Source organism: Lathamus discolor, chromosome 2, assembly GCF_037157495.1.
Source record: "Lathamus discolor isolate bLatDis1 chromosome 2, bLatDis1.hap1, whole genome shotgun sequence".
Classification (NCBI taxonomy): Eukaryota; Metazoa; Chordata; class Aves; order Psittaciformes; family Psittacidae; genus Lathamus; species Lathamus discolor.
The window spans coordinates 151,909,445-151,936,989 of NC_088885.1; the positions used below are offsets into that span (position 1 = coordinate 151,909,445).

Here is a 27,545-nt window from a genome sequence, read left to right on the forward strand (position 1 = left end):
CAAGTAGATCAGCTTATATACAGTCTGAAGACTTTGTAGGCGACAGATGGTAAAAATATTCGATTTGCTTGTTCACTTTGCTGATTAAATATTTGTTAATTGCAAAAAAAAAAAAAAAAAAAAATAAGTGGGGCTATGCCATGGGAAGAAAGCCTGCCTTTTAACCCATTCCTGGACACAGCTATGGGGAGAGGTGAATGGAGCACACATGGCTAAGGGGGAGCTCTGTGAGGGACACGGGTCAAGCAGGTTGAAGGGTGGGAGGGAAGAAGCCACCACAGCTAGCAGGTTTCTGAGAGCCACAGATGGGAGCAGAGCTGAAGGACAAACAGCACTGGTGACCAGGAAAGACCTTTCATAGGTATGCAAAGGTATCTGTGCAGCGCACTCGGCTGAAGCCACTAAGCTTGCTGGCAGGAGAAGCAAGCATAGGGAGGGTCCACCATGCAAGGACACAGTGGGCAAAGATAGATGGAGACTTGTGTGCAGACTTTGCAAGTGAAGGGTCTCACTCACAGAACTATCTGTCCTCTGTTTAAGGAGTTATCGTGGTCAGATGGATTATTTTTAAGTTCTATAATCCCTGATGTCATTGGTACACCTCTTTCAAAGAAGCATCTACTTGTATCTCAGAGTTCTGTCTGTTGAAGTATCCCACCACAGTGGAAGTTTGTAGGACATTCCTTTTAGAATGATAAAGTGAGATTTAAAGATACCTCACAGCTTTCATAGGAGTGCTGACTCTGGTAGGAATACTGCAGTTATCCACATACAAAATTCCTACCTGATCCGAGCTTTGAACATTGCAGCTGTTGCAGGGGTTTCTGCTTCGTTGTTTGGTTTCTTTTTAATATGAATTATTGGGGCCCTGTACTATCTGTTTCCAATTAATATTTCTTTGACACAGGAGGTAATGAGATATGGGCTTCCTTGTCATAGAAGATGGAAGCACTAAACCTTTGTGTAAGAGGTTTTTTCAGGCCTTCTCAATTTTCTTGTTGACAGTATGACAATACTTGTGAATGCAATTTCTACAGCCTAGTAAATTCAGACACTTACCCTGTCATTGCATGTATGAAGTGCATATGTGTGCGAAAGTATGGAAGTAACAACTAAGAAGGACTTGTGTAAGTATGGAGGCACAACAAATCCTGATATATTTCCAGCAGATACAAGCATGGACCTGAAGAATTAGAACAGGCTAAGTGGATGGCATTAATGTTACTCAGACTTTGTGTCATTTCCTAAGGAATCCATGGCACAGGGAGAAGATATTTAAAATACAGACCAATGTGCAGAGCAAAAATCAGGGATTACTTCCTTCTTTGTATAAAAATAGGAGATCTTAATTGTTGACATCTGCAGCAAGTTAACCACCACAGAATGTGCATGGCAGTCTCATAAGAACTTACTTAAAACATAACTTCCACAGTGCTTGCTTTTGGGTTGGGTTCTTGATCCAATTGATACACCAAAACATTCTGAGGTCTGAACTGATGGTGAGTGTAGAGTCCCAACAACTGCTTTGTGCTCTAACAAGATAGATAGGGAGAAACCTATAGCCTCTTTTCTGCACCACGTTCACTTCTCTGTAGCAGAGGCCAGGTTTGAGAGCAGTAGTGCTTTATAGGGCAGATGTCTTAACTCTGTGGCATTTCTGTGAAATCTGGATTCTTCAGATGCTGAGCTACCATATGTATAGGAAATACACACACAGGAGAAGATGACAGCTACTGAGAAAGTTTTGAAAGGGAATGAAAAATAAAGCTGAGGAAGTGAATGTCAACTGACTGACTTGTGTGGTATTACTTTGGGAAAATATATAGAGAAAATAAATTATTGTGTCTCACTAGTAATAAAATCAAAGTTTGAAGGAGGAATTATTTTCAAGAAGGATGGTCAAGAAGAATCTGGAAACATAGCACATCACTGAAAAGGATGTGCACCAAATGTCTTGCTGAATGATAACAGTGTCAAACAGGCAATATAAACTGATGGGTATGAAGATGTTAGAGAGTCTGAGCTTGTGAATTCTTCAATGTGAAGAAAAGAAAGATAGAGAAATTAAGCATGCTTGGCATGGTGGTAAAATAAGCTACAGGAAGGAAGGAATTGAAGCAATTTTTGGATGAGTAGATCTAATCAGTGATAACAAAATGAAGTCATTTTTCTTTAGGTCTAAATTGTATGTACAACTGGCTTGTTGTGAAGATCAGCTTTTCCTAGTGGGGGTATCAATAGGTCACCAATGACTCTCAAATGAAAAGGGAGACTATAGTTCACCCATTCTGCAGGGTTTCAAGACTGGACCTCCTGGATGAAGAGCTTCTGGAGACAGCTTCCAGGATGAGAAGATTATGAAATCTGGACGTAAGCCTTAGATGGTTTCCTCAAAGACAAGTAGTGGTCACATAGTATGCATTGTCTTTGAGTAATGCATTAGATGTAACACTATAGAACACAGATAAGTTCTCAAGACAAGAATATGTTTAAGGCAGAGAACCTGAAAGATGAAGAAGCAGAAAGATAGGTGTGACAGAAGATTGCTATTGCTATTTAAAAGCAGTTTAATGTTGTGTTAGGAGATAGTTCTCATTACGTATGGCCTCTGACTCTCTTTCCAGAAACTCGCATCGTCCTTCAAAATGCATACCCTGATCTCTCAAATTTGCCCCTTAAAACTCCTGCAATAACTGCTTTCTTTACCAGAAGACAAGGAGGCACAAAGTGTGTTGAAAGGATCTATGGGGATCAGACCAGCAGGAAAAGGCTCAGTGGATGATGTAAATTATCCAAAACATTACTCCTGAGGATCATTTTTGTTTCAGTATAGGACAGAAATATAGGCAATGTATGAAGAAATCTCTGCCATGGTGCTATACAAGAATAGGAGTGATCATGATTTCATATCCTACTCATAGATCAAAACAGATCAAAATATTCCTCTGCATTCAGCACAGAAAGCTACTTATTTGCAGTGATATTTTTCCACTGCATATGCAGGCGCACTCATTTATGGTTGTTTTTGGAGGGAAGGAGTTTAAGGTAGAGAATATCAATCAAAAGCTTTCCCAAATTCTCTTTCTAGGGGATTTCTCAATTTTCCTTGTTGATAAGTGTCAGTTTAGGAACAAACTGTTGTCCTGAGACTGTTGCTTGAGCATCCAAGGTTTAATAGCACTCCTCTGATCTGTCTTAAACTGTTTGAAAAATTAAATGTCCTGCCAAAGATTAATCTTTTGACCTCTTTCTCTAATCAGTGGGAAGTCAGCAACCTACAGTGCAGTTCAGCTCTATTTCACTTTGGGATGACTTTACATTTGAGAGGAACTTATCTCTTGTTATTGACTACAGAAAGATCTAGATGAGCAGTCGTTAGTCTAAGTTAAAGTTATCTATCTGAGCTGAAGCCTTCCTCGTTAATTGAGCCTGATGATTAACCCTTAAAGTAACATTCAGATTCATAACAGTATGTTTATACAACAAATACAGACAATTGTGTTCATATCCAGGCAGCCAGAGCAGTGGAATCATCAGAAAATAATTCATCAGCTTCACATGAAAAAATACAACAATATATTGTATACAGAAAAAAACCCCAAAACAAAACCCAAGCTTCGTTCCAGGTAATGACTAGCTGTCATCAGAAAAAGAACATGGATTTTATTCTCATTTCCAAGGGATGAAATCTGGGTCTGCTGGGGTTTTTGTTTTCATTGTGCTGTTTAAAAAAAACAAACTTAGGAAACATTTGTTCTAATGACACAGTCTCCTTCATTAAAACAGCATGCTCGTGGCTTGGTCTCAGAGTATGAAACATGCGCAGATCATATCATCCTTCATGAGAGTGGCTAGGACAGTGGTTCCCACTCACAAGGTCATGTGCTGATGCTTGTCATTCAGGTTCCTCCTACTGATATTGGCTACTCTTTCTCCTGCTGGGACAGTGGTTTGACTTTATTTGGCTTCCTTACATTCAATAAATGTGAATCCCGACTTCCAGTGCAGTTCCAGAAACCAGGGGATTCAAGTTAGTCCCAAACATGCTGATAAAAGTGCAGGGTAGTTTCTCTGACTAGCTTGGATATGTTGTTGTTGCTTGTCCTGCATGCTATTGCATCCCCTCCCTTGGATGGAATAAAAATATTCCTCAAACCTTTATCTTTGAAATGGAGTCCCAGAATGAGAACTCCTCAGCTCTGTGGTAGATACAGATCTCCATAAAGGGAGGAAAGCAGAAGCAATGCAGACAGTTTGGCTTGGAAACTTCTTACCTGAAGAAAAACTCAGCTCTCAGATTCTTGCTCTCCAAGAGCAGTGGGAATGATTTTGGACCATCTAAGAGATGAATTTGATGGCTGGATATACATAACATGGCTGGCTTCTGCAGCAGATGTTTTTCTCTTCCTCAGAATAAAGAGTGGGAACCACTGAACTAGAAATACTTTTCCAGAAACAGTCATGCAAGAAAATAATGCAGTTACATCCCATCATGCAAGTCAGATACTCTCCACTCTGTGCTTTGCCTAGTCTTGGAGTTTCATAAACAAATGGCACATGTATGAGAAGAAAAATAATGAATTAATGCTAACAGTGAATCAAACACAGCCCTCATCCATGTATTTACCATTCTCACTTAACACAGACTAATAGAAATCAAGAAATGTTTCAATATTGTTCACAGTTTAGCTAATCACTAGATTTAGTTGGTCACAAGGAACTGGAAGCAAAAGGCAGTCATACTTAATCCAATATTTTAGTACATTATCAGCTGTACTTGTATGAGTGAACATAGCTTTGGAAAATTAAACATTCTGAATGAGATTTCCAGAAATATAATGCTTTGAACTATTCCCAATAGATTAACACAGAACTAACATTATGAGGACAGCCATGAACCCTGCAGTGAACACATTCAACTGATCTCAGAGAGTCCATGAGTTTTCTTTATACAAACCAAAGAGCATTCTTCACTTACAAAGTACTTCTGAACTTTGGCCAATTGGCTTTCCCATTTATCAATTAACATTCTTTGCTATAGAAAGGATCCACAAAAATGCTCTATCTCAAAATATTTGAGCACAGTTTCTTGACAACTAATGTCTTTATTTAAAGTTACTTTGCACCCTGAATCTTGAGGTCTTAATTTGCATGCTTCTAATGTCTGAGGAGGAAATATCCCTTTTCAGCCAAGCAATTTTGACCCTCTTTGGTGGTGTATATCATCACTGGTATTTAAGAGCAGGCGTGACTCTAAATCCAAACTCATCTACCATCCAGATTATTTGCCCAGAAACATAAGCACAAATCCTAATTTGAGCTCAACTTTGATGCCTTTCAGAAAGAGAAAGAGCCCTTACGCACACTTTGCTTAGTGCCTCTTCTCATCCACACTTTCTAAAATGATTTGAAATGGGTAAAAATAAGCAATGTTACATAAATCCATGGGGAGAATGATCCAAGTTTGGTTCCTTGTGAAAACAGGATGGATATTTTTCTTCAATGGATGTAGCCATCATGGATGTTGACCCACTCTTTACTTTGCAGTGACCATATCTCCATGTGTTAACCAGTAAAACAAACTGCAAAATCAGTATCTCTTGAATATTTTACATGGCCAATCATGCAATGAAAAAATGGAGTGCTTCACTAGCAGGTCTCCAAAAGCTAAAGAGCTTCAGCTGGAAAAGCTGAGTTGTGTGTCGATGATTTCATGGTTGTGAAATGAAGTGGGAATGAGAACAAAGAGCTGAAGTTGAATGATAGCAAGATGTTTGTGTGGAAAAGAACAAAATGCTTGACAGTTTAGTCAAAATATTATTTCTGATGATATGTCTTTCAGATTCCTGAAGCACCACAAATCATTTCTATGTCTCTTTGCAGGAAGATAAAATTATTGCCCCACATCTTAGGTCACAGTTCAGCAAGATATTTTAGCATGTCACTAACTTTATTCAGATGATCAAAAGCATCCACTTGTTTTCCATTTGCTGAACCAGAACCTGCAAATACACATGCGGAGATGTTGTTCTACTGAACTCAGATGCAAAGCAACTTGCATGAATTTGTGTTGGCAGGGTTGGGACTGCATAAGGAATGTTATTTAGCTCTTATAGTATATTTTTCTTACAGTAAATTTCTAAATTATTTGCAGAGTAGGTTAGTATCATTCTCATTCTATGAGAACAGAGAAAAGCACTTGTTTCTAAGCAGATCATTGGCAGAGCCAAGATTACACCCAGGTTTTCCGAACAGCAGAACAATGAACTATCTGCAAGGTCATGCAACTTTATTTTTATGCTTAAATAACTTTCCAGTCTTATAGCCCTTTTTATGGTGGTTAGATGAACTACTGTAGTAAAAACAGAAAGTGCAGGCAGAGAATGGCATGCAAGAAATATGAAAAGAGTAAGGCTTGATTGTTACTTGAATGTATATACCTAAGTTTTCTTGTGAGGCTTGATCCAAAGAATGACTCCCTACTAAACATGACATTACTGTAAAGTGAAGAAAAGTTATTAAGATGAGACGTTAATGATCACCCATGAAAAGCTCTATGAAAAAGAATGGGAACAGCCTTTCATTTGTAGTTAATGTAGTGTGTAGATCAGAGTGGCTTTTTTTTACTCCTTCCTGGTTTGGGCAGATGTATTAAGAAGAAATGTTGACAGTGAAATTTTCCATCTTCAAAAATATGATTTTATTTTCATTATGCTGTTACTACTGGCAATACAGAAATGCACTACGTTGTATGCACTCTTTCATACTCGCATAATAGGAAGGACTAGATTTCATGGGATGCTAGGTTATGGCACTGATTAAGGAAAACCAAGGTAGTGGCATCTCTGGCATGAAGTCAGTCAACTCCTCATCAATGAGCAGTGAATAACGTAACCCCAGTTCTTCCTGGTTTTTGGACTGTAGAGAGCATGTAGGGAAATGCTACTCTTAAGAGAGCAGTATCGGATGTTCCATTTCACTGCTTACAGAACCCAGCCTACTGTTTAGCTGAAGGGTAGTCCAATGTGCTTTTCATCATATCTCACATCTTCACAGCTTTAGTTTAAAGGGAACTTCAATAAAGCCTTGGGCTGCTGCCAAACTTTAATTGGCGTTCTACAATCACAAGTCCTTCCCAGCAGACTTGCCTTGTGATCCAGCTTCTGAAATGGATTCTTCCACTCTGTTGTCTCCTGTGCGGTTTTCCCAAATGGTCTAAGAACAAGAAGCTATGTCTAGCTGTGACTTTGTCATGTTGCCAACTCCTGCTTCCAAGGATTGATCCTAGAAGGACCTCTCATAGAGTTCAGCTCCATTACTGTGGAGTTCCTAAAGAGCTTTCACACCACTGAATAGAAACCCTGTTGCTGAAGGTGCCACCCATCCTCAAATTTTCACACAGGAAGGCTTTACTTTAGTTTATTAACCAGTTAATTTTTCTGACTCTTCTGGGCAAGCTTTGGACCAATTCTTCTCTCTCCTTTATCAATCACTATTCAGATAAAACTTTATTACTACAGCTTTCCCATTAAGTACTTAACTGATGCAAGAACCTGGAGACTGAGTGCACTCATGGGATGTTCTCTCCAATAGGACTGTGTTCCCTTATTGCTCATTTATTTCAATAGAGCCTTAAACACAAACTGCAATGAAGTATGAGTAATACTTTCTATACTAAATCACTGTAGGAGGAAGATGATTTTTTTTTTAATTATCTGGTCTGTAAATAAGAGTTTTATGAAAGATGGGAGGTGGTACTGTCAAAACAACCAGATTTTATGGCTGAGTCCCATGTCTACTGAAGTCAGTGGATGTTCCCACAAGTGCCATCATTTGTCTGTTTACCTGGAGGGTTTCCAATCCTTTTAATTGACTGCTTACTTCCACACATTCCTGCTAACAGGAAAGCTCCAATGCAGGTTTACTGATTATTTTGCTGAAGGTTATTATATATGTCACAACATAAAATCAAGATCTATCCAGCCAGAAAAGGGGCCTTGGGATTACAGTTTTACAGATTTTGAGCCTGAGTCATTCTTTTCCATTTTTAATCCAGTGCGTCAACATACAATGACTTCTTCTACTGACCTTAAAGATACACTAACACAGAAGCTATTCCACAAACTGTTCTGCCACTGCAGGTGCAGGAGCTGTGAGGCTGTGACCAACAGCAAACTGCAGCAATCATTCACTTGCCTATTTTTAATCTGCTGCTGCATCTGAGTCAGGACATGTTTTGGCTTAATGTATGGAGTTACATACTCAAAAAGGATTTCATCTCCTAAGCTCTCTCTTACATATTAAACGCCAAAATTCAGCTGCTGCCAAACTGGAGATGGCTAAAATCTCCAGACACCTACATTAATACAACTGAGCTTCCTCATGATTGCTTAGCCTGGGCAGTGTTATGGATGTATAGTACTCAAGATTCATAGGGGTTCACAAACTAGGTAACTCCCATATAGGCAGTCTTTGAAGAGCAGCAGGTTAGCTCATGATGATGGTGACAGGAGGGGGAAGATGGATATCTTTTCCAAATAATTCAGCATTACCACACTTGCCTGTGTAGTAAAAACCTGGGATAAGTTTTTCTTCTCTGTTAAAGAGGTTTGAATCCCAAATATTCATAGCAGAACTGCAAGTGTGAATGTTTTGTCCCCCCCTTCCTTTACTGAAGCTGTCATGTGTTGCATGAAATGTTTAAAAGCTAAAAGAAAAAGATAACTTTTCATCAGGACAGGGTCTGGAACCCAGGCGTGACTCCTAACAGCTTTCAAATTTTGCTGCAATTCTTCCTTTTTTTCTCTGTGCTGCAAATGGGGATGCAAATAGAAATAGCTCAAGCACAGGTCTAAGGAACTATTCATCCTTTTAATTGCTACTGACTTTCATTGTGGGTGATCTATTGATAGCAGTTTAGCATTAAGTATTTAATGTTTTCAGCCTAAGAAGTTGAATTATTTTACGTGCTTTTAAATCTGCAGCTTAGCTGGAGGGAGTTATAAACATACCATTTCCATCTGAGACCTTGCAGGTTGACTGGCAACGACTGCTCTGTTGTAGTCTTCAGTGACTGACTGGTATTAGGATCGATTATTCCTTCATTCTCTCTGCTTGTAAATTCTCCCAAAGTGACTGGGAACTTTACCACTGTTTCAGCAGGGGTGGGACCAAGGCCTCAAACCTAGTGTATCTATCTTTTCTAGAACTGCCAGAGAGATTGGCTGTGCTGCTGATCCACCTTAGCCATCGCTCTTAGTATTTATCGTCCAGAAATCTTTGCACATGGTGAACTGACAAAGACTTGATCCCTTACATGGCAACATTGCTCTGTACAGGACCGTTAAGCAATAACATGAAGCAGAACTTTAAAGTCATCCCAGAACAATGTGGATGCTAAATCCCGGTTTTCTGACATGGATCAGAATATAGACTGTGATTAACCATAACAAACAATAAAGCTGCTTACAGACAATCAGCAAGCAACACTGCATCTATATGATTAGTATTTTAGCTGTGCTGTTAAACTGGGAAAAAAAGCAAGCAATTAGGAAATGGATTGGTTAATCATTTTTAATGACTATCTGTAGTGTTAGTAGCATGTTTTAGTTAACAGCTCATGAATCCACAAAGAACCATTTAACCTGTATCCTCCAGCAACTGTATTAAAACAAGGCTATAATAATGGCGGCTATAATAATGGCAGCTACATACCTGGCAGTGCCATCCAATTGTTCTTTCCTTTTATAGAAGAGAGGAAGCATTACAAGAAAACAAGGAGAGAAGGATTACATAATAAATTCAGCAAGTTTTTAAAACATAAATTGCAAATGTCTTGCTAAGAGTTTATACCTCTTTTGTTCTGTGATAGCAGAATAAAAGCTGCATTTTCAACTACCCATAAAGCAAAGAAAGCGATATAGGTTCCTGAAACCAATCTGTGCTGCTTAGTCTGGCAATCCAGTCTTTGGTGAGAAGTGAATGCCATTGCCCTCTCTCCCAGGACCTTATTTGCAAAACACCTCTTAAATTTCAGGTCACATCTGAATCACAGAAGAACCTTCATACAACAAACAAGCTTGAAGTCACAGTAACAAACCTAGACTCCAGGTGAGCCTGAGAATTATTCTCTGAACAAAGCCTGAGGTCAACAAACCCTCCAGAAATGACTCTGTAATGGAGAATTTGTGAATACATAGAGAGCGAGAAGGAACTGAATTAAAAAAAGGGGAAATACACTAAGCCTCAATTAAACATTTGTGGTGTTTTTTCTTGAGGTTTCTTTTTTGACATACGTGAAATCAATCCTAAACAAGTATATCGTGAATACAACAAAGACAGACTTAGCGTTTCTAATTTGCCTTTTGTGAAGGTAGGAGCCTGAAATGTTTCTGCAAGTCAATTTTGAGCAGCAGCTACAGTTGTGATATCAACTCATTGAGCACAACTTATATGTGGAGTCCTCTGAGCTGAGCAGTAGTTTAAGGGTACATTTTTTCCCAGAATGAGGCATAACAGCAGGTCCAGAATGAAAGTTTAAGCATAAACTTGGATAAGTAATGCCCATTACTAGCAGCTGATAGTCTATAGCTAAACGTCTTGGTTTCATAGGGCAAGCATTTTAACATGATAAGACCTCAAGGTGAGGAAAGTACCTGTTTGAAAGACAAGAAAAATGAGGATCAGACAGCCTCATATCCATAAACATATGAGCATCCATTAAGTCTGAATGTATTTAGGTATGGAATGTTTTCCAGTGAACTCAGAAGTGGTGATTAAAATAAAACCATGACCCCAACTCCCCAGAAAAGTTTTCTTGTGAACCTTCAGTGAATAGCTTCAGTGGGAGACAGTTTTAAACACGCTTTGGCTGTCCTCCACTGAATTATCCCCTTGAGCAATTGGCATTGCCAAAAGAGAAGCCTTTAACAAGCATTAATTATGTTCACATGCCATGGCCACCTCTGTGAACAACAAAGTTCTCAGGCCTGTTGAAATAAAGAAGGAAAACTAAGATTTTTCTGCATAGCCCATACTTAAAATACGTGACTGCATCATAGATGGTGCGAGAAGTACAGGCACCTCTGAAATCCAGGGCTAAAACTTTATCAGGATCAAAACTACAGAGGGAGAAAATGAGATTTCCAGGGTGATAAACTCCTAAGCCTTACAAATGGAAGGTGATGGTGAGGCAGCTTTCTCTGTTTAATGCCAACATGAAAACCACTGATTGAGTAATCTATGTGCCCCGATATATCGCACCAAAGGAAGGGAAAAGAAATGGATCCAGAAGCCAAAAGCATGTTTTTCATTCTCAGTGAGGAAGTTAACCGGCAATGATCTGTTACCTACGAAAGCCTCACTTATCTATATAAAGTCTATGCTTCTTGTCTTTTTGCTTCACAGAAAACAGGGAGGTGGACAATGTACTTACCTGAAAAATGGAAATGATACAATTGATTCATAAAATCTCCAGGTAGCAACTAGATCAATCCTGTTGGGGTTAGTAGCATAATATCTCCAGGCAGCCTGAATTACAAGGGAAAGGAAATAACTAGTTTTAGCAAAGCTATTCCCCAAGCTGACAGCAGCCAGATTGCTTCAAAGAACATAACTACACCTGAATGATTATCTAGAGATTAGTTACCCATCAGCCATACTTAATGAGTGTCACTATATGGATAAATTAATACTGGATTATGGCACTGGGAAGGCTGTTAAAGGAACCAGGACATGGAGAGAACTACCAACATCAACAAGACATTTGACTAAACTTGCTTTATTCTCCTGGCTGGTGTGTCTAAAAGAGCTTCCATCACTGCTGGATTTGTCCACCATTTCTGGCTTACGCGAGTTTACTATCTAGTGTATCCTCACAGGAAAGTTTGCTGAGCAATTTTCTATTTCAGCATTTAGCTCTAATCAAAATTCTTTCAGCACATACCTAAAACCACTGTAGCTAAATTAGCTCCTGCTAAGTGGAGGTGCTTTAATTTAAAAGGTGAATTCAATTCACAGCTGATCCCTGCAGCCCATTCTGTTTGCTAACGAGGGGTTTTAATGAGAATAGCATAATATGTCACTCAGCCTGTTTTCCTGAGGACCGGTTTGATCCTGAGCAGTCTTGAACAACAACGTGTCCATCTGATATCACAGAACCTTTCTCTGTTCCTCTATGGAAATGCTGCCGTTGATTCCACTGCCATCAGGGTGAGCTCCACACCTACTACAAGTAACTCCTGCCAAATTTGTCAGCCCCTGAACTAGTAATTTTAAGCTTCATTTTCTGAACTGGTAGCAAAGACCATAACTGATGTCCAAGTAAGCTAAGGAGTCTCTTCCCATCAAATCCTCTGATAGTCCAGTGACATAACAGAAGATCCAGGGTGTGTTTCAGTTTTTACAAACCACACATACTATTTACATCATTTGCCTTGATTGAAACAGTCACTTGTCTGTTGTGTTATTTCTATTGCTGTTTTCACAGCAATAACAACTTAACTTTGTTTGCACATAAAAGCACTCTCGCAAGGGAACTGACAAAACCTGGATTCTGGGAAGAATATGTTTTCGACAGCTTGTTTTCTGTGATTTTGTGGCGCTAATGCAGCAGTTGGTTGGTTTCCAGAAGCTGGCGGATGAGAAAAGACACCAAAGACACTATAGACACTGTTCTTCTGAAAGGTATTCTGGGAATTGAAAGATTCCCTCCTCAAAAACTGCAAGGATCTCTGGATTATCTTGCTCAATGTGGAAAAAAAACAAAACCCTAACTCATCTACAAACACAGCTTCTCACCACCTGCAATGGGAAATGAGAATTTGGGAAGGGGTCGCCCTTGTTAACGTGATGTAGCAGTCTTCATACACAGCACTTTATCAAGGAGGGGATAAGTAGCTGCAAACCTGGATGAGTTCAGCTGCTGGCTTTCTTCTTTTCTCAAAATGCTTTTGACGATGTTGCTCCTGGACCTTCAGTGCCAGCCCTGAGCCCAAAATGCCCTGAAAGCACAGAGGGATGCAAGGTTTTAGATGTTTCTTACTCAGAAAAGACTGGATTAACGATGAGAGGAAACAGGCCTGTGGGTGGAGAAGGAGATGGCTACATGGAAGCTTTGTGCAGTGCAGCATGACCTTCCCATTGTTCCACTCACAAGACACGAGGCTCTCATGATCCTCTCAAGGACCACAGGACACAACACATCATCTTAAGGTCCTCAACAGGTTTCTTGTCTACTGCTTCCCAAGCTGGAGATACCAAGCTGGTGTATTACTTTCCACTCAGGTAGACACAAACTGTTTTAGTGTGATAAAAGAGCTATGCTAGCCATACTCCGGATTTGGGTGTGTGGGACTTCCCATTCTCTGTGAAATGCTTTCCGTGTCTTGATGCAAAGGAAAAATATCCTAAAACCTGGACTTGGCAAGGTTTCTGTTGCTGTTCAGCCCATCTCACCCAGATCTTGTCTTGCTCTTACCTGAGGACTTTGCAGACAAAGCAAATATTTGGCCCATGTAACACAAGAAAGCAATATACCTTCAAAAGCAATTTAGAGATAATTTCTTAAGTAACCAGAGGACGATTGAGATGGCTAGGTCAAAAATACCTGTACTGACATCTGCTATCTAAATCCCTTTAATCTTAGTGGGTAGAAATGGCATTTCCACGGTGGTGTCAGAGATCTTCTCTCAGAATTATTTCCCTAGGCAGTTGACATGAAATACTCTGCACAGCTGCATTGGTTATAAAGGATGGCCACTGGTCTGTGACGATTACTCACATGTAACTTGCAAGTGGTCAGACCTGGGTAAGGTGGGTTCAACCTTAATTTTTAACAAAACAGGCCCCAAATCCTTTAAAAATACATCTTGTGTGGCTATGTCAGTACCAGCAAACTAACCTGGGCCAGGGTACAGGCTCATAAAGTGCCCTGTGACTGCCCAGACTGTTAACTTGATGGATTAATTGTATCCTGTGCCAAGTAGCACTGTCTCAGACAGTGCCCACACATGGTTCAAGGAGTATTGGTGTATCACATACCAAATAGGCTGCATGCAAATTTGGGAAGAAAGGAGTTTGATTTACTGATCTAGACCAGCTCAAGTGTCTGAATCACTTCTTAACAAGGGATTTTGATTCCACCGGCAGCTTTGATTGCCTTCATTTTGCAAGTGCACAGCAGTGGGCTGTGGCTAACAGAGGAGGGGGAAGGTACTTACTGCAGGAAGAGCAAAGAAAGACACTCCAATGAGAGAGAAAGTAGCTGCAATCAGCCGTCCCTCCCATGTTTTGGGGGTCTTGTCGCCATACCCAATTGTAGCGAGGGTGATCTGTGGGCAGAATGAACAGGACTTCCCATAAGAAAAACAAAGTCAAAAGCTCTGCTTTAAATGTCACCATGAGATGTGCATTTAGCTCTGCGGGTGCTCATGCAGCCTCCTCACGTAGGATCTTTATGATGAGCCAACCAATCATTTTAACGGTATCATAGTCCAGAGGTATTGCAATAGGGAGAATGGAATTAGCCTTAGAGCAGCTGCCTCTCTAGGATGCATTTGCTGAATGGGAACGCTACGTGACGCTCCATGTGAAGTGAGTCTTCTGCCCACCATGAGAGCACACTTAGGAATGGGACTTGCCAGTTAATAGCTTGCAGGGCTTTAACAACCAATCAGGACTACCTCTCTCCGAAGTCCCAATGTTCTTAAAACAAAGACGACATTGTGAAAACTTACTCCTTTCCTACACAGTTGCTTATTTCCAACTGTGTATCTTTTACCACCAGTGAGACTTTACCTATGTGTCCCAGACATGAAAGGATTTGAAAATATCCAGGTGTTCTATGCAACACTTGGGACCTTTTGATTAATAATGGGGTGGAGGCATCTTGCCATTTATGAGTAAACTACACCAACTAAAAAATACGTTAGTGAAGTTTAGTCACAGCATGTTATGGATTCCCCTAACTATTGGTAGCAAAGCAACATGAATTCTGTCTACCAGATGGCAGGAATAGTTTGTGATCAAATGAGCAGTGGTGCAAACCAATACTCCTGTCTTCATCAGAAGAGGCAAGAACAGATGTATCAAAGAACCTTCTTGCTCGGTATTCTACAACCAGTACCATACTCTGATCAATTCTGGGGGTATGCACATTAAGACATAAGAGAATTATTGAGTTATCCTTTCCAGAAATATATTTCTACTTCCCACATTGGAATCCAGAGACATCCTCAGTCACTGGCTCTTTATAGACCAAACTTCCTTGAGTGTCTCTAAATACTGCCCAAGCCTTTGATACACTTTGATAGCTCAACAGAACAGTCCATTGGCCAGCTCTGGTTCTGCCATTTCCTGAGAGATGCAGTTCTTACAGGCAGGCTACTGCTGTCATGAGGGCTAAGTCTCCCATAGGCATATGTTCTATCAGTGCAGTTATACATCAAAAGACGCCCTTCTAAAAGAGTGGTTTCCCAGAAACCAGCAGAGACTGATTTCCAGAGGATGTTTAAGCACTTAAAGGTGTTTGTCTGACTGAAAATCAACAGTACTGTAATATCTGCTACTTGGTTGTAGGGGCATCCATACTCTGGTAATGTTCTACCAGTAACATGCTTCTCACCCCAAAGTAGCACTACTGTGATCCCTAGCATCCCTAACATATTTTATCTTTTCTTGGATATGAAGTTTTTAGATAAGGTATTTTTGGTGTCACTTACCAGCCCCCACCACAGTGCATCTGCATAAGTTTCAAACTCTTCCTTCATCTCCACCCCATTAGCATCCTTTTCAGGAACATCTTTTTCAACCAGATAAACAAGAAACGAGGATAGGATGAGCGTCAGGAACCCGATGTACCAAGCAGTGATGAGCTCCTGCAAAAGAAACAGATGGGGAATGGAGGGGCTGAAAACAGCCTCAATACCCACTAAGGCAGAGTAAATGCCAAGAGAGAAGAAGCATGAAGCTGATAACAGCAGAGCTGTTGCTACTGCTTGGTCATAACCCATGGCCAGCCCAGCTCAGCACTTACTGGGAAATAATGCAGAGATTTACAAGAATTAGCCCATACATGGCATGTTCCTTGGGGACAGCTTAGAGCAATCTGTAGTTATAGTTCTGCATAAAGCTGGGTTAGGGGTTTAGCTGCACCCATGATGCAGGATGCTGCAGGGCTCTGTCCCTGACCATGACTCTTCTCATTGTGGCTGCCCATAGGTTTGGTCAGGTTTGGCAGGCAAATAACAGCTCTGCCCAATCCCTACTTCCAGAGACCCAAGGCTGCAGGATGTACCAGGGTCCACCATGAATTATGTTTTCACAATGAATTAATGCAATAAGAACAGACCTTGAAAATCATCTGTGTGAAAAAATCCCTGAGCTTCCTTAGTTTAGAGACAGTGACTAAAGCAGAGTGTGTGGCTAAACCCACTGAGGTGGGAGGCGCAGTGACCCAAGTTAAATTCCCAGCAATGTCTGAAACAAAGCAGAAACATTTTTGGTGAAGGTCTTCCAAAGTGGGTAAAAGTCAGTGTTCCACTTTCATTTTCTGAGACCTGCACTCAGATAAAATAAATTAAATTAAAATAAAAGCTGTAGCTGGGAATTTCGTAATTGAGCCTTGAGATAAGCCAACCAGAAACCTGCTAATTCCTGGTGTGCAGCCACAGAAGGATATTTGTTGGCTAACCTTGGGTTTTCAGTGTCTCCAGTAAAACCTTAAACAAATTCCAAGCACACAGGCTTCTTCCATTATCTGAGCTTCCTGAGAACCACTTTTGACACAAGTGTTTATGTGCCACCTGCCTCGGAGCAAGTTTGCACGGGGAAGAAACAGAAGCTGGTACGAAATGAAGCCGGGTGGGTATCCCTATCAGCCACCGCAAAGCAGCAAAGTCTTATTATGCTGTGCCAGCTGGCATTTTAATCCTCAAACCCCCTAAAATGTCAGGAATGTCATTCACGGGTAAGAAAAAGGAACACAGATACGTAATTTTCCTGCACCCTGTGCAGATAAGAAAGCTCATCTAGAAGATTTTTATGCAGATAGCTTTTAACTTGTAATAATGTTTGGTGAAAATACTAGAACACAATGTATCTGTCTGGTGCGAGACAGGATGTGTCTGAGTATAGCATCAACTTAGACCGAGAGAAGATGAATTTAGAAATACTGTCTGTCTGGGTTCACACTGTGTGCATCTTTGTGTTGTCTGACCCATGCTTCCAAAGACAAATCATACCAGTGGCTCTCTTTGACACTACATTTCTGCTAACAAGCCTCTTTTCATCCCCTTGGAGTCCTGCTCCATCTGTCGATCAGACAAGTATGAGAAGCCACTACAAATATGTTGCAACTACAGGGGTATTTCTGTCAGACATTTCAACATGCTTCACCATTAAAGGGATGTCCCTGCTCTCATTCAGCGTAATGGCAAAATTCTTGTTGTAACGACTGTGGGAATGAATGCTCTTTCATCATTTCCCAGCACCACTGTTGAGTATAGAAGGATAAAACACAGGGCAGAAATGGTTCAGAGTGGAGGAGAGAATAAAGCTGAAAGAACAAAACTATTGCTTGAAGTACTGGACATAGTCCCAAGACCCTGCTGTTACCTGTGCATCCTCTCTCTTTCCCTTTAATGTCTCTCCCAGAAACCCCATCTGAGCCCTGCAAGTTCATCACTTACTTTGCTATGTGCACAAATGGCTGATCCTAAAAGTTTCCATGTGCCTCCCCGCCTATCCATTCGGAGCATCCGTAGGATCTGAAGGAAGCGGAGGCTTCTGAGAGATGTGGCCAGAACATTGCCCTGGTTCCCAACCGCAACCACTGGCACCGAAGCAATCAGCACAAAGATATCTGCAAGGCAAAAAGAACAAAGCCTGCCAACAAAAGTGGCCCCGTCACCTGCTTCTTAATCCCATCTGGTTGTGCTTCAGATTTCCCTAGGCAAATTTTAAAGCTGCCTGAAAATGCTTTCTCTTGCCAATTAAACAGATACCTGCACCTGCCACACAGTCAGCATCATGCACAGAACCCTCCAGAAAGCCTCATAATCTGTTTACATATCCATGACACTGTCTCAGCCAGTTTAGGGCTGTTGACAGAAAACAGTATCCTAATGCTGACAGAAAAACAGACTTAGATACATCTGTCCCACAGAAGCACCACAGTGAACAGGTCAGCAGATGAGAAGTTCATGTTTTGATAGTGCATCTAGCACTTTGTTCTTTCGGCTGAGTTTTCCCATTAAAATCTCAAAGCCAGTACTACTATTTTCTGTAAGGCTCACAGGGCCAATTTGCTGATCAACAGAAGAGGTTTGAAATGCAAATTGCATTGCTCCTTCTTGGTTTATTTCTTTTCCTTTCTTTTCCTTGTTTGCCCTCTGCTTTGTGATCCTGTGCATATGCAAGAAAAAAAGTGGTATCAAAAGGCTCCAAACCTGCTCTGGACACCCAGTCTTTAAATACTCTTCATATTCTGCTTTCAGCCCAAAAGCGTGACACCGCATGGCTTTTGGATTTATTCACTTTCAGTCATTCTCAAAACAAACTTGTGCCAATAACAACCAAGAGATTATATTAATAAATCCAGGATCTTTTCTGTCTTCAACTCAGATATCAATGAAGATTCGTTCTCAGAAGTGAGATGACACTTTTACCGAGAAAGCATGAGACAGTATCAATCGCACTTGCTAACACCACACTCTATTGCCTTCACAATGCTATTAGAAGCACTTATACAACACTAGCACCCAAAGGAGCATTGCTAGATTGAAGATAGCACAGATGCACAAAGAAAATTTGTTCCAATTTTGTCTACCATTTAGACCCATAAGATGAACAAAAACAGGGAGAGGGAAGAGAGTGACAAGGATTCCTATGGCTCCCCAGAGTGCCATGCAATTACAAATAAAGAACAAAAACCGAGTGCTTGGCCTGAAGAGCATCAAAACAAATGGGGGAGTCTTGGAATCAATGAACAAATGTGGATGTTCATGACAGGTGCTCAGGGCAGAATGAGCTTCTAAGTGTCCATTGGCTCATTTGTGGGTAGAATAGGGAGCTGTAGGAAGGGATTCAAACATGTATAATGAGTAGTTTTATGGATACTTATAGGCAGTGCCTTCAAGCCTGAGAGATAACATGGGTACCATCACAAATATACTTGTTTGCAAATGTAGACCAACATTACAAAGATAAAACACCACATCTGAATTTGAAAGAGGGCTGGGGAAGGTGGTATGGAGCTGGGATCTGAAGTGGTTTGAAACTGAAGGCAGAGTATATTTGGGGATGGCTTAAGGAAAATGCTGTGGGGCTCAGGACAAAGAAATGTGTTTAAAGGGTAGAAGAATGAGTTTTTCCTCACTAATCAGTTACTCAAGTGTCCCTCAAATTAACTGTTATTGTGGGGTACTTCACATAGCTATTCCAAGCAGGACACAGCTTCCTAGGACAAAGGGAAGATCTGATTTCAGTGCTCTTTGCACTGCCATTGCCTGGTTCCCTGGGGCTGCCACCCACCCCAACTGGCATAGAAGGAAAAGAACATAAAGGAAAACAGCAGTAGAAAGCATGTGCTTACCCAGCATACACAAAGGCTTCCTGGCAAACTTCAGTCTCCCTCTCCATCCTTTGTAACGACAGCAACACCCAGCAGCCCAGATTCTTAAGGCAAACTCTGCTCCAAAGATGAAAATGGCAAAAGTTTCCTGTATCAAAGACACAAGCTACAGTGTTAGACTCGTAGCAAGTTTAGCAGTAATTCTGGACATGAGGATATAGTTGAAGGAAATAGATGAAATGCTAGCATTGGGGGGGGGGGGGGGGGGGGGCTGGCTGAGATACAGAGAGGAAAAGAGTGGGGAGAAGAATATGGGTTGATAAAGAAGCAAGGCAAAGAGGGACATAACTCTATAGCCTGATGAGTACTCTGCAGAAAGGATGTGCCCCTGCTGTAAATGTGAAGCGTTTACCCTGTTTTAATGGAAAGGCAATTACTTCACAAAAAAAACCTCCTCTGGTTACCCACCAGCATCTTGTTCATGCAGCCATATATATAGAGATAGGGAGAAGATACAGTATATTCATATGGTCATAAATTTATGGCATAGATAAAGGCACATATAAAACAAATTTAAGGCATATGTCATTCCCTTAATTTTCTGGTGAACAGCAGAATGGGATTTTCCACTTTGCTCAAGAACTCTTCTAAGCATGGGGAGAGAAAGGGGAAGAGACAGCTTCTCTGGAGCGCTCAGCAGAGATGGGCCAAGGGCAGCATGGGGCACACAGTTAAGTTGGTTAAGTTTTCCTCTCTCTTCCTCTGTGTGAATACCCAGCAAGGAGGAAAAGGGGATTTTCCCTGATGCTCATACCCACAGCAGCTAGGCACTTCTATAAACTGCTGAGAGCTATATAAAAACAAGCACAAGAGAAGGAAAAGGAAACATAACCTCAGGCCTTTTCGAATGTGAAAAGATGAGTCTGTGCAGGCTAACAGAGACCAAAAGTCAGCTTCCCATTCCCTAGGGCATGACAGTGTTTTTGTATAGGCACTTTTTGAGATGGAACATGCAAGGGGAATTCACATTTCATTCCTTTTGGCATTTAGTTCTTTCTCGGATCTACATGTCTCTGGGGGTACAAGGGGAAATGGAAATTTAGTTCCTGGAGCTACACTTTCTGTGCAGTTGCCTTAGGGATGCTTTTCTACAAGGCCAGGTTAAGTGAAGCATTATGCTCTCTGTTTGATGCTACCTATGGGAGATAAGGGTCATTTTCATAAAATGATTAACACATCATGTTTATACTCGGTGAGATTTTTTCGCCTTCTGCCAAATGGGAGGCCTGCAGAAATACAGTCTTGAGCATGAACTCCAACACTTATAAGACAAGCATGCTGGAAACACACAGCGAAAGGAATATATTTGCTGCAAATACATTTTCTGTCATGGACAGTCATCAGAGGCACTGACTGCAACAATTCCAATCCTGCTGCTGTTGGGTATAAGTGTGAGTCCAATTCTGATGACCTTCCTTGAAAGAAATGCTGGGATTGGGAGAATATTATGGAATGAATTGAAATTGTTAAAAGGTCAAAAAAAAAGTGAGTTTTCAAATGTGCTCTGGCATGGTCAATAGGAAATTTACTGATGTTTTGATAGGAGAATTGTTAGGCAAATGCTGAAAAAACATTATTTAAAAGTCTCAGTATTTTTCCTCTCTCCAAACTTTCTTTTTACTCAGTCAGTGTTGACAATGGACCAAGAACTATCCAATATATAAGTGTACAGTCATTGCCCCAGGACCAGCAGAAGAAATCTTATTGCATGCAGAGCTGGGAGTAAGTTTCCATCACTGCTGATGGGGCCGATTTCAATTCAAGGACATTACCAGGGTGATGCAATGCCCACACTCTACTTACCAGCAAGAGGAGCCAGTCTCCCGAAACAGTTTCATACTCCTTGAAAGTTGTCAGGACAGCTAAGATCAAGCACCCCAAGACAATCAGAAACCTGGAATGAAATAGAAGGGGAAACCACAGCACTGTTACCTCTCTCTGTATTGGCATTGGAGATATTGGCCATAAAATCCTGGTTAAAGACCTTTAAAGGATGGCTACTACTACTGGTGAGCAGTCAGGTGGGATCTCATGAAGATCAAGGGTTCTCAGCCTGGACAGGGTGAGGCTGGTAGTCAGGAAATTCTGACAAGAGCCTAAATCAGAATGGGGCTGGTACTGAAATGCATTAAGTAACTTGTTTGCATGCTTCAAGAAGGAAGTGGGTGATACTGCATTTTTGGGAAGGGATTTTAGATAGATAGATAGATAGATAGATAGATACACACACACAGGCAAAGGACTGTAATGCTCAGGAGGTCTCTTCCAAGCTGATGTGCTGTGTGCTTCAGAAAATGGTACTGCAGTGACAGTGCAATGAATCTACTTGGCATGTCCTGAGAGCTGAGAAACAATAAACGCTTCACTACAATGCAGCACCAGGAAAAACCCTCCCTTGAAAACTGCACTGTATTTCTTTTCTCCTTCTCTTTTTTTCACTCATTTCCATGCAGATGAAACAATGAAAAAGTTTAAAAGGTTTGACTATTAAACAATAGAGAGTGAAATTCTGCTCTCCAGTAAACACAGTGCATGATAAATCACTGCCCCTGTGTTATTGTCTGTCTGTGAGGCTCCAGAACAGAGATTTGACTTAACTCCCACTGCTGGTAAATCCAATTCAGTCCAATCTAAAGTCATGTTGATCTGCTTTGTAAAACTATCCCCAGGTTTCAGCTGTTCAAAATCTTTTATACATAAAGTAGTGAGAAAAATCAAGGGAATCTCATATGTGATTACTGTGAAGCAGAGTGGGGGGAGCTTATATTTTGGTACTTCTTGTACCCAGATCATAAGCATTTTAATGTGCTCCCAAAATCTGATCCACAGGAACAAAGGGGAAGGTGGCCATGGAAATATTTTAGAGCTTAGTGAATAAATTGGAAGGATGCCTCCATAGAGCTCTGTACCCCTGGTCTCGTGGTTAGGGTACATCAAAGAAGGGATAGACGTTAGGTACTGAAACCATCCAGGGAAAAAAGCTTGTTAAGAATCAAACTGTGTTTAGTGTGTAATACCTGCATTGAATTACAATCTGAATCCTAAACTGTGATTTATTTCTTGCTGAATAAAACTCTACTTTGTTTCACTGGGTGAAATGAGCAGAGTCCACTGCCTACAGTGTGGAGACAGTGATCAAGGACTCAGGTCAGACACACATGTCCTCTAACCTGTACTGAGTTTTGGTTTCATTCATGTATGAGGAAATCTAGGGCTAAAGGAGCATGTTCTGAGAATCCCCATTTTTGCAGTTGGAGTGAAAGGAAAGAGGTGAGCTCCAGACAGCTCTTGCTGCCTTCTGGGGAGGAATTGACTCCAAACAGCATCAACTGGCACCCTCCATGCAAGGAATAGGCAACAGTGAAACATTTCACATCAGACCCTGAAGGATTACTTTGCTGTAGCTTTCCCAACATTAGCTGTTCAGACTGGAGTTTCTTATGTCAGGAAAATTCCACATCAGCCATTTTGAGAAAGGTTAGAACAGAAATAAACGTGTTTCCTCATGCTGAATAACTCTGAATTTCTTTGACATGTTTCACCTTTTCCCACTCACCAGCCATGCTCTAGAGCATGGGTTATGTGGTTGGTAGGAAAGAGCTTTTCGGCCCAGAATGTGTCTTTTGCATCCGTCTATAACCACAGTCCCCTGATCAAGATATTCGTCAGTTAACATAGTAATTCTGTGATGTTCCTGCCATGCCCTCAAGCGTGCTTTGTCACACCATACATGGATGTCCCCAAACTGCAATTATGAAGCCAGTGGCTCAATGGCTTCTCAAGACCCATAATCCAGCTGCCCTGCACCTTCATGGCCAAAGTAGTGAGAACTCAACCAAGACAACATGATTCCTTTCATTAGCTATAAACCAGCAATGATCTGCCGCATCACAGCCATTACAGTGATTCCAACACTAATTCTCTATTTAAAGCCTTGAGCTGCTGCTACTTGAGGTTTTCCATTACAGCTGTCTCTATCTACACATGAAAATTCAGTCACCCATCAGCTCACAAGTACCGTTTATATGATTTAATGAGAGGTGAAACACACTGAAAATAGTCTGAGGAAATTACATCATCAGCCATTTAAACTAAAGGCATGAATTTACGATGTCATTCAATAGAAGAGCACTGTCAATTAAAGACGATGTGCAGATTTTTGTCCAAGAGGAAGACAGAAGATGAGTTAGGAGTGAAGTCGTCATCTTTTTCCTAAAAATGCCTGAGGTTTTACCACTAGAGGGTATCGGTGCTCCATAGAGAAAGGGGATGCAGCTCTCGTTCCTATTATCCTTCCCAATGAAACAAACTCAATGCAGGTGATGTTCAAGTGATCGCACAGATCGCACCGATCGCACCTATGCGTTTGACAGGCAAGAAAAGGAGTCTCACACTAGTGAAAATGCTTTTCCTTTGTCACTAAAAACTTCAGATGTTGGCAGTAATGGACAAGGGGCGCTGCTTGCTCTATCACTCTGTGTGGCACAGCCCACGCTGCAAGCCTACTGCTCCAAGTGAGAGCCCACCCATGAAAGCATTATATCATGAAGCACAAAAACTCATTAAAAATAGGGTGAGAGTATGAGACTGGAGATCTCAAGTCACCAGGAATAATTCTGAGGGCAAATCCCAGCAGGGAATATGGTCTGGACCCCCAGATGCAGGAATTGCATGAATGAAGCCTAGAAGAGTGCCTCGGAGGTGCAATTGCTGAGCAGGAACCTCAGTCCCAAAAAACACATAGCCCTTAGAGAAGGCTCCTGCTCCTTCCTGCAGTACTCTGGGGTGTGCAGGGATGAAAAGGCTATCCTGGGACACACAGCCGCAATCAATCTTGGAAGGGTCGACTCTCCTCCTACTGCACCGTTTCCAAAGGATAGACACCCACTGCAAGTTAATCAAATCACATTTCAGCAATCCTCCCTTAGCATCTGAAATGATGACCGTGGTTCAGAGCACTTCATGAATTTTAATCTGCACTGATACTATGCAACCCACCAATTTCCCTGCAGCCTCTTCTGGTTTGGATCTTGGTTCTTATGAAGCCTGCAAGACTTCTTGTGTCCTTTCTCTATGGAAGACGCTACACAAGTGTCATGTTTTTTTACCAATCCCCCTTGCTCACCTTTACCTTGCTGCTTATGTCCATATTGTGGGTGTATGCACCACTTATGCCCATACTGTGGTCCTGCAAACATAAAGACTCCAACTTGCTTGACAGTTACTGAGTCTATATTGTCTAATCTCATTTTTCAGAGGCAGCAATATGGGTCCAGTGGTTGAGCATGGTTGTAAAATCTTAACAGACAAAGAGCAAGGAAAGAAAGTACTCAAATCACAGGGGGTGAGCAGAGGGGAATCAAGGGACAGAAACGAAGTATGAAATTTGCTCATAGTTATAATAATACTATCCATGGGGCATAGAGCATCAAGGGCTATAGGAAAGAATAGGGTAGAAGTCAAGGTTTAATAATGAAAATTAAGTCCTATTAAGCATAAGCCTCCTATTGAACAGTGTTTCAGCAGGTGGCAGTCCAGACTTGAAGACTGTAAATCCAATATGCCAAATGAGGTTCTGAATTTGGTTATTTAATTTTCTGAATAATTCTTGCTATCATTAATATGTTTTTTTCACAGCCCATTGCACTGTACCTATTTGTAATGTTATACCTAAAATCCAAATTAATTTGTTATGTGTATAAGTTCCAGACCACCAAATTGCAGTGCTCTTTTGTGACTCTCACAACTAATATGCTATTCTAGTAGGTACATGTTTTTGATTTCAGAAATCACATGTTTAACACTCATGTTTTCTAATTGTACTATTTTGGTGTATTAAAGACAGTATTTCAAAAACAATACATATTTTTTTCCAGGAAAGAGGCAGTAATTTATGACTATGCTAGACCATGAATGCAATGTTTCTTGGGTGATCACCACAGACTGTTCTGTTTGATAAATTTTGATTTCTTTTAACATTTCTCATTCTTTTGAGTTTTTCCTCTATACGTGTTTTAATTTCAAGCCAACGCAATGTAGATCTAGCTGTGAACTTTTATATTTTTTCCATATAGAGGTGCTCATCATGTATCCTCTTCAACACCTCTTTCTTCATAATTTTAGGGGTGGATCACCTAGCAATTTGTCTATAATCTATTCCAAAACATAGCAGACCTTTTGCAGCTGCTATTAGGACTAGGTACATCACAGGCAGGCCAAACAAGATTTGCATCTGGCACCACTTTGGGAAATCTTTGTGCTGTGTGACAAAATGTTCTCAGATAAACTCACAGGTTACTAATAGAGAGGACTGTGTACTTCTAGTGTACAACTGATGCTTAAAGTAGATGGCTCAAGTTGGTCACAAGCAACTGTAGAGACAACTTCCCTGTATCTAAGGAAAAGTTCTAGTGACTAGCTCCTGCAGAGATGTTTACTGTGTGAATGAGCTGAATGTTCAGCCCTGTTTTGGTTAAATTACAAACAACAGCTTTTAATAATGTTTATATATATTTACTACTTAAAGAATTACCCTACCAACCATACCAGCCCACTTCTTACATGCCCAGGTTTCTCTGAAAGCCCTTGCTGTTAATTTAAGTATCATATGGGATCAAGGAATCCTGGTTATGAAAAAAATAATCCAGACTATGAGCAGGAAAGCCTCTTGATCAGCTATTAGTAAGAAATCCCCTCAAGTGGACACTGCATAACTTCTGTTTACTCTCACATCTGCAATGCCATTTCTTATAAGCTGGAATTTCCTCTTTCTCCAAGTGTTTTTATGACTCTTAGAATTCACCGCTTTGCTTCATTTGGTCCTTTCTTGTTTACCCTTAAAACTTGTGCTCTAGTTTTATTTTGTTCTGCAACTTGTCAAATGCTCATGGAATTCTCTAAGATTATATCTGGGAAACCTGGCAGTGTTTTGCTAAATTTTAGTTTAGGGTTCCCAAAGCAATATGGTTCTAAAATCACGATTCCCACACACTTTCCCAAATTTCATATTGGAACAACCTTATTCTCTTCCACTATTGGCTTTTATCCATAAGGATTGAAAACACATCTTTCCTCACAGTTTTCACTTGCTCTATATTCCCACCCACCATCATTTTCTCTGCATCCAGACTCCAGTTTTCACAGAACATCTGCAGTATCTTGCACTGATCGGTTTATAGTTGCTAATGAGAGTTCTGAGTTGGGATTTCTTACATTAGAAAAAACAAGATTAGCAAATATTTGAGACAGCTCTTCAGAGAGAAGAGAATGCACGCCTGACTTTCACAGGCTTGGGAATATTCACTGTTTAATATTTAGATTCGTGCATCTCTGCTCTTCCAAGCAATAGGCTAGCTACTCCTACAGAAATCAGTATGGAGATAAGGGTGGTAGGAAAAATCCAGAGACTTTGAAAGGCTACAAATGTGCAGTGCAGTGGGGAAGGGCACTGAGAAACTCAGTGGAGGCCCTGAAGGAGGAGGGGAAAAGTGACAAGTGCTGCAAGTAGGGATATTCAAAGGTTCCTCTTTCTCTGCATTCACAGATTCCACCGGGTACAGAAACCATCCCTGGCCCAATGCCATCATACTGCAAGGGCAGGGTAGAAATGCCATGCTCAGTAAGCTGAAACGCACTCTTGCTCTGCTGCAATGGCAAAGACAGAGCAAGATCCTCCACAAGATGCTGGAGGAGACACTATGAAGCAAGGAAATATCCCCTAAAGGTCCCTAGTCTTAGTGACATAACAGCTGATCTAGCAGAAGATGAAGTTGTAGCCCTGAATTACACCAGTGTGTTGGTGACAGAAGTGAGAGACATTGTCCCTCTCACAGGAAGAAGCTGAGCCAAAAAAGCTTAAACGATAACTCATTCCAGGTTTTTGATGACCTTGAGTTCTCATTGGCAGAAGTGCCTC

At 40.9% G+C, this 27,545-nt stretch overlaps 1 protein-coding gene across 2 annotated transcripts in view; it reads right to left on the bottom strand.

Moving 5' to 3' along the window:
- KCNQ3 (potassium voltage-gated channel subfamily Q member 3) overlaps positions 1-27,545 on the bottom strand; it is a 201,753-nt gene that overhangs the window by 14,773 nt on the left and 159,435 nt on the right. The window contains exons 2-9 of one of the 2 annotated variants that reach the window (XM_065668969.1): positions 21,434-21,524; positions 19,592-19,718; positions 17,688-17,860; positions 15,720-15,875; positions 14,220-14,330; positions 12,906-13,001; positions 11,435-11,529; positions 9,715-9,741 (exon numbers count right to left, since the gene is read on the bottom strand). In XM_065668969.1, the coding sequence (XP_065525041.1) occupies positions 9,715-9,741; positions 11,435-11,529; positions 12,906-13,001; positions 14,220-14,330; positions 15,720-15,875; positions 17,688-17,860; positions 19,592-19,718; positions 21,434-21,524 (876 nt within the window). The remainder of the gene's footprint in view (positions 1-9,714; positions 9,742-11,434; positions 11,530-12,905; positions 13,002-14,219; positions 14,331-15,719; positions 15,876-17,687; positions 17,861-19,591; positions 19,719-21,433; positions 21,525-27,545) is intronic. The other variant, XM_065668970.1, reaches the window with a different exon arrangement.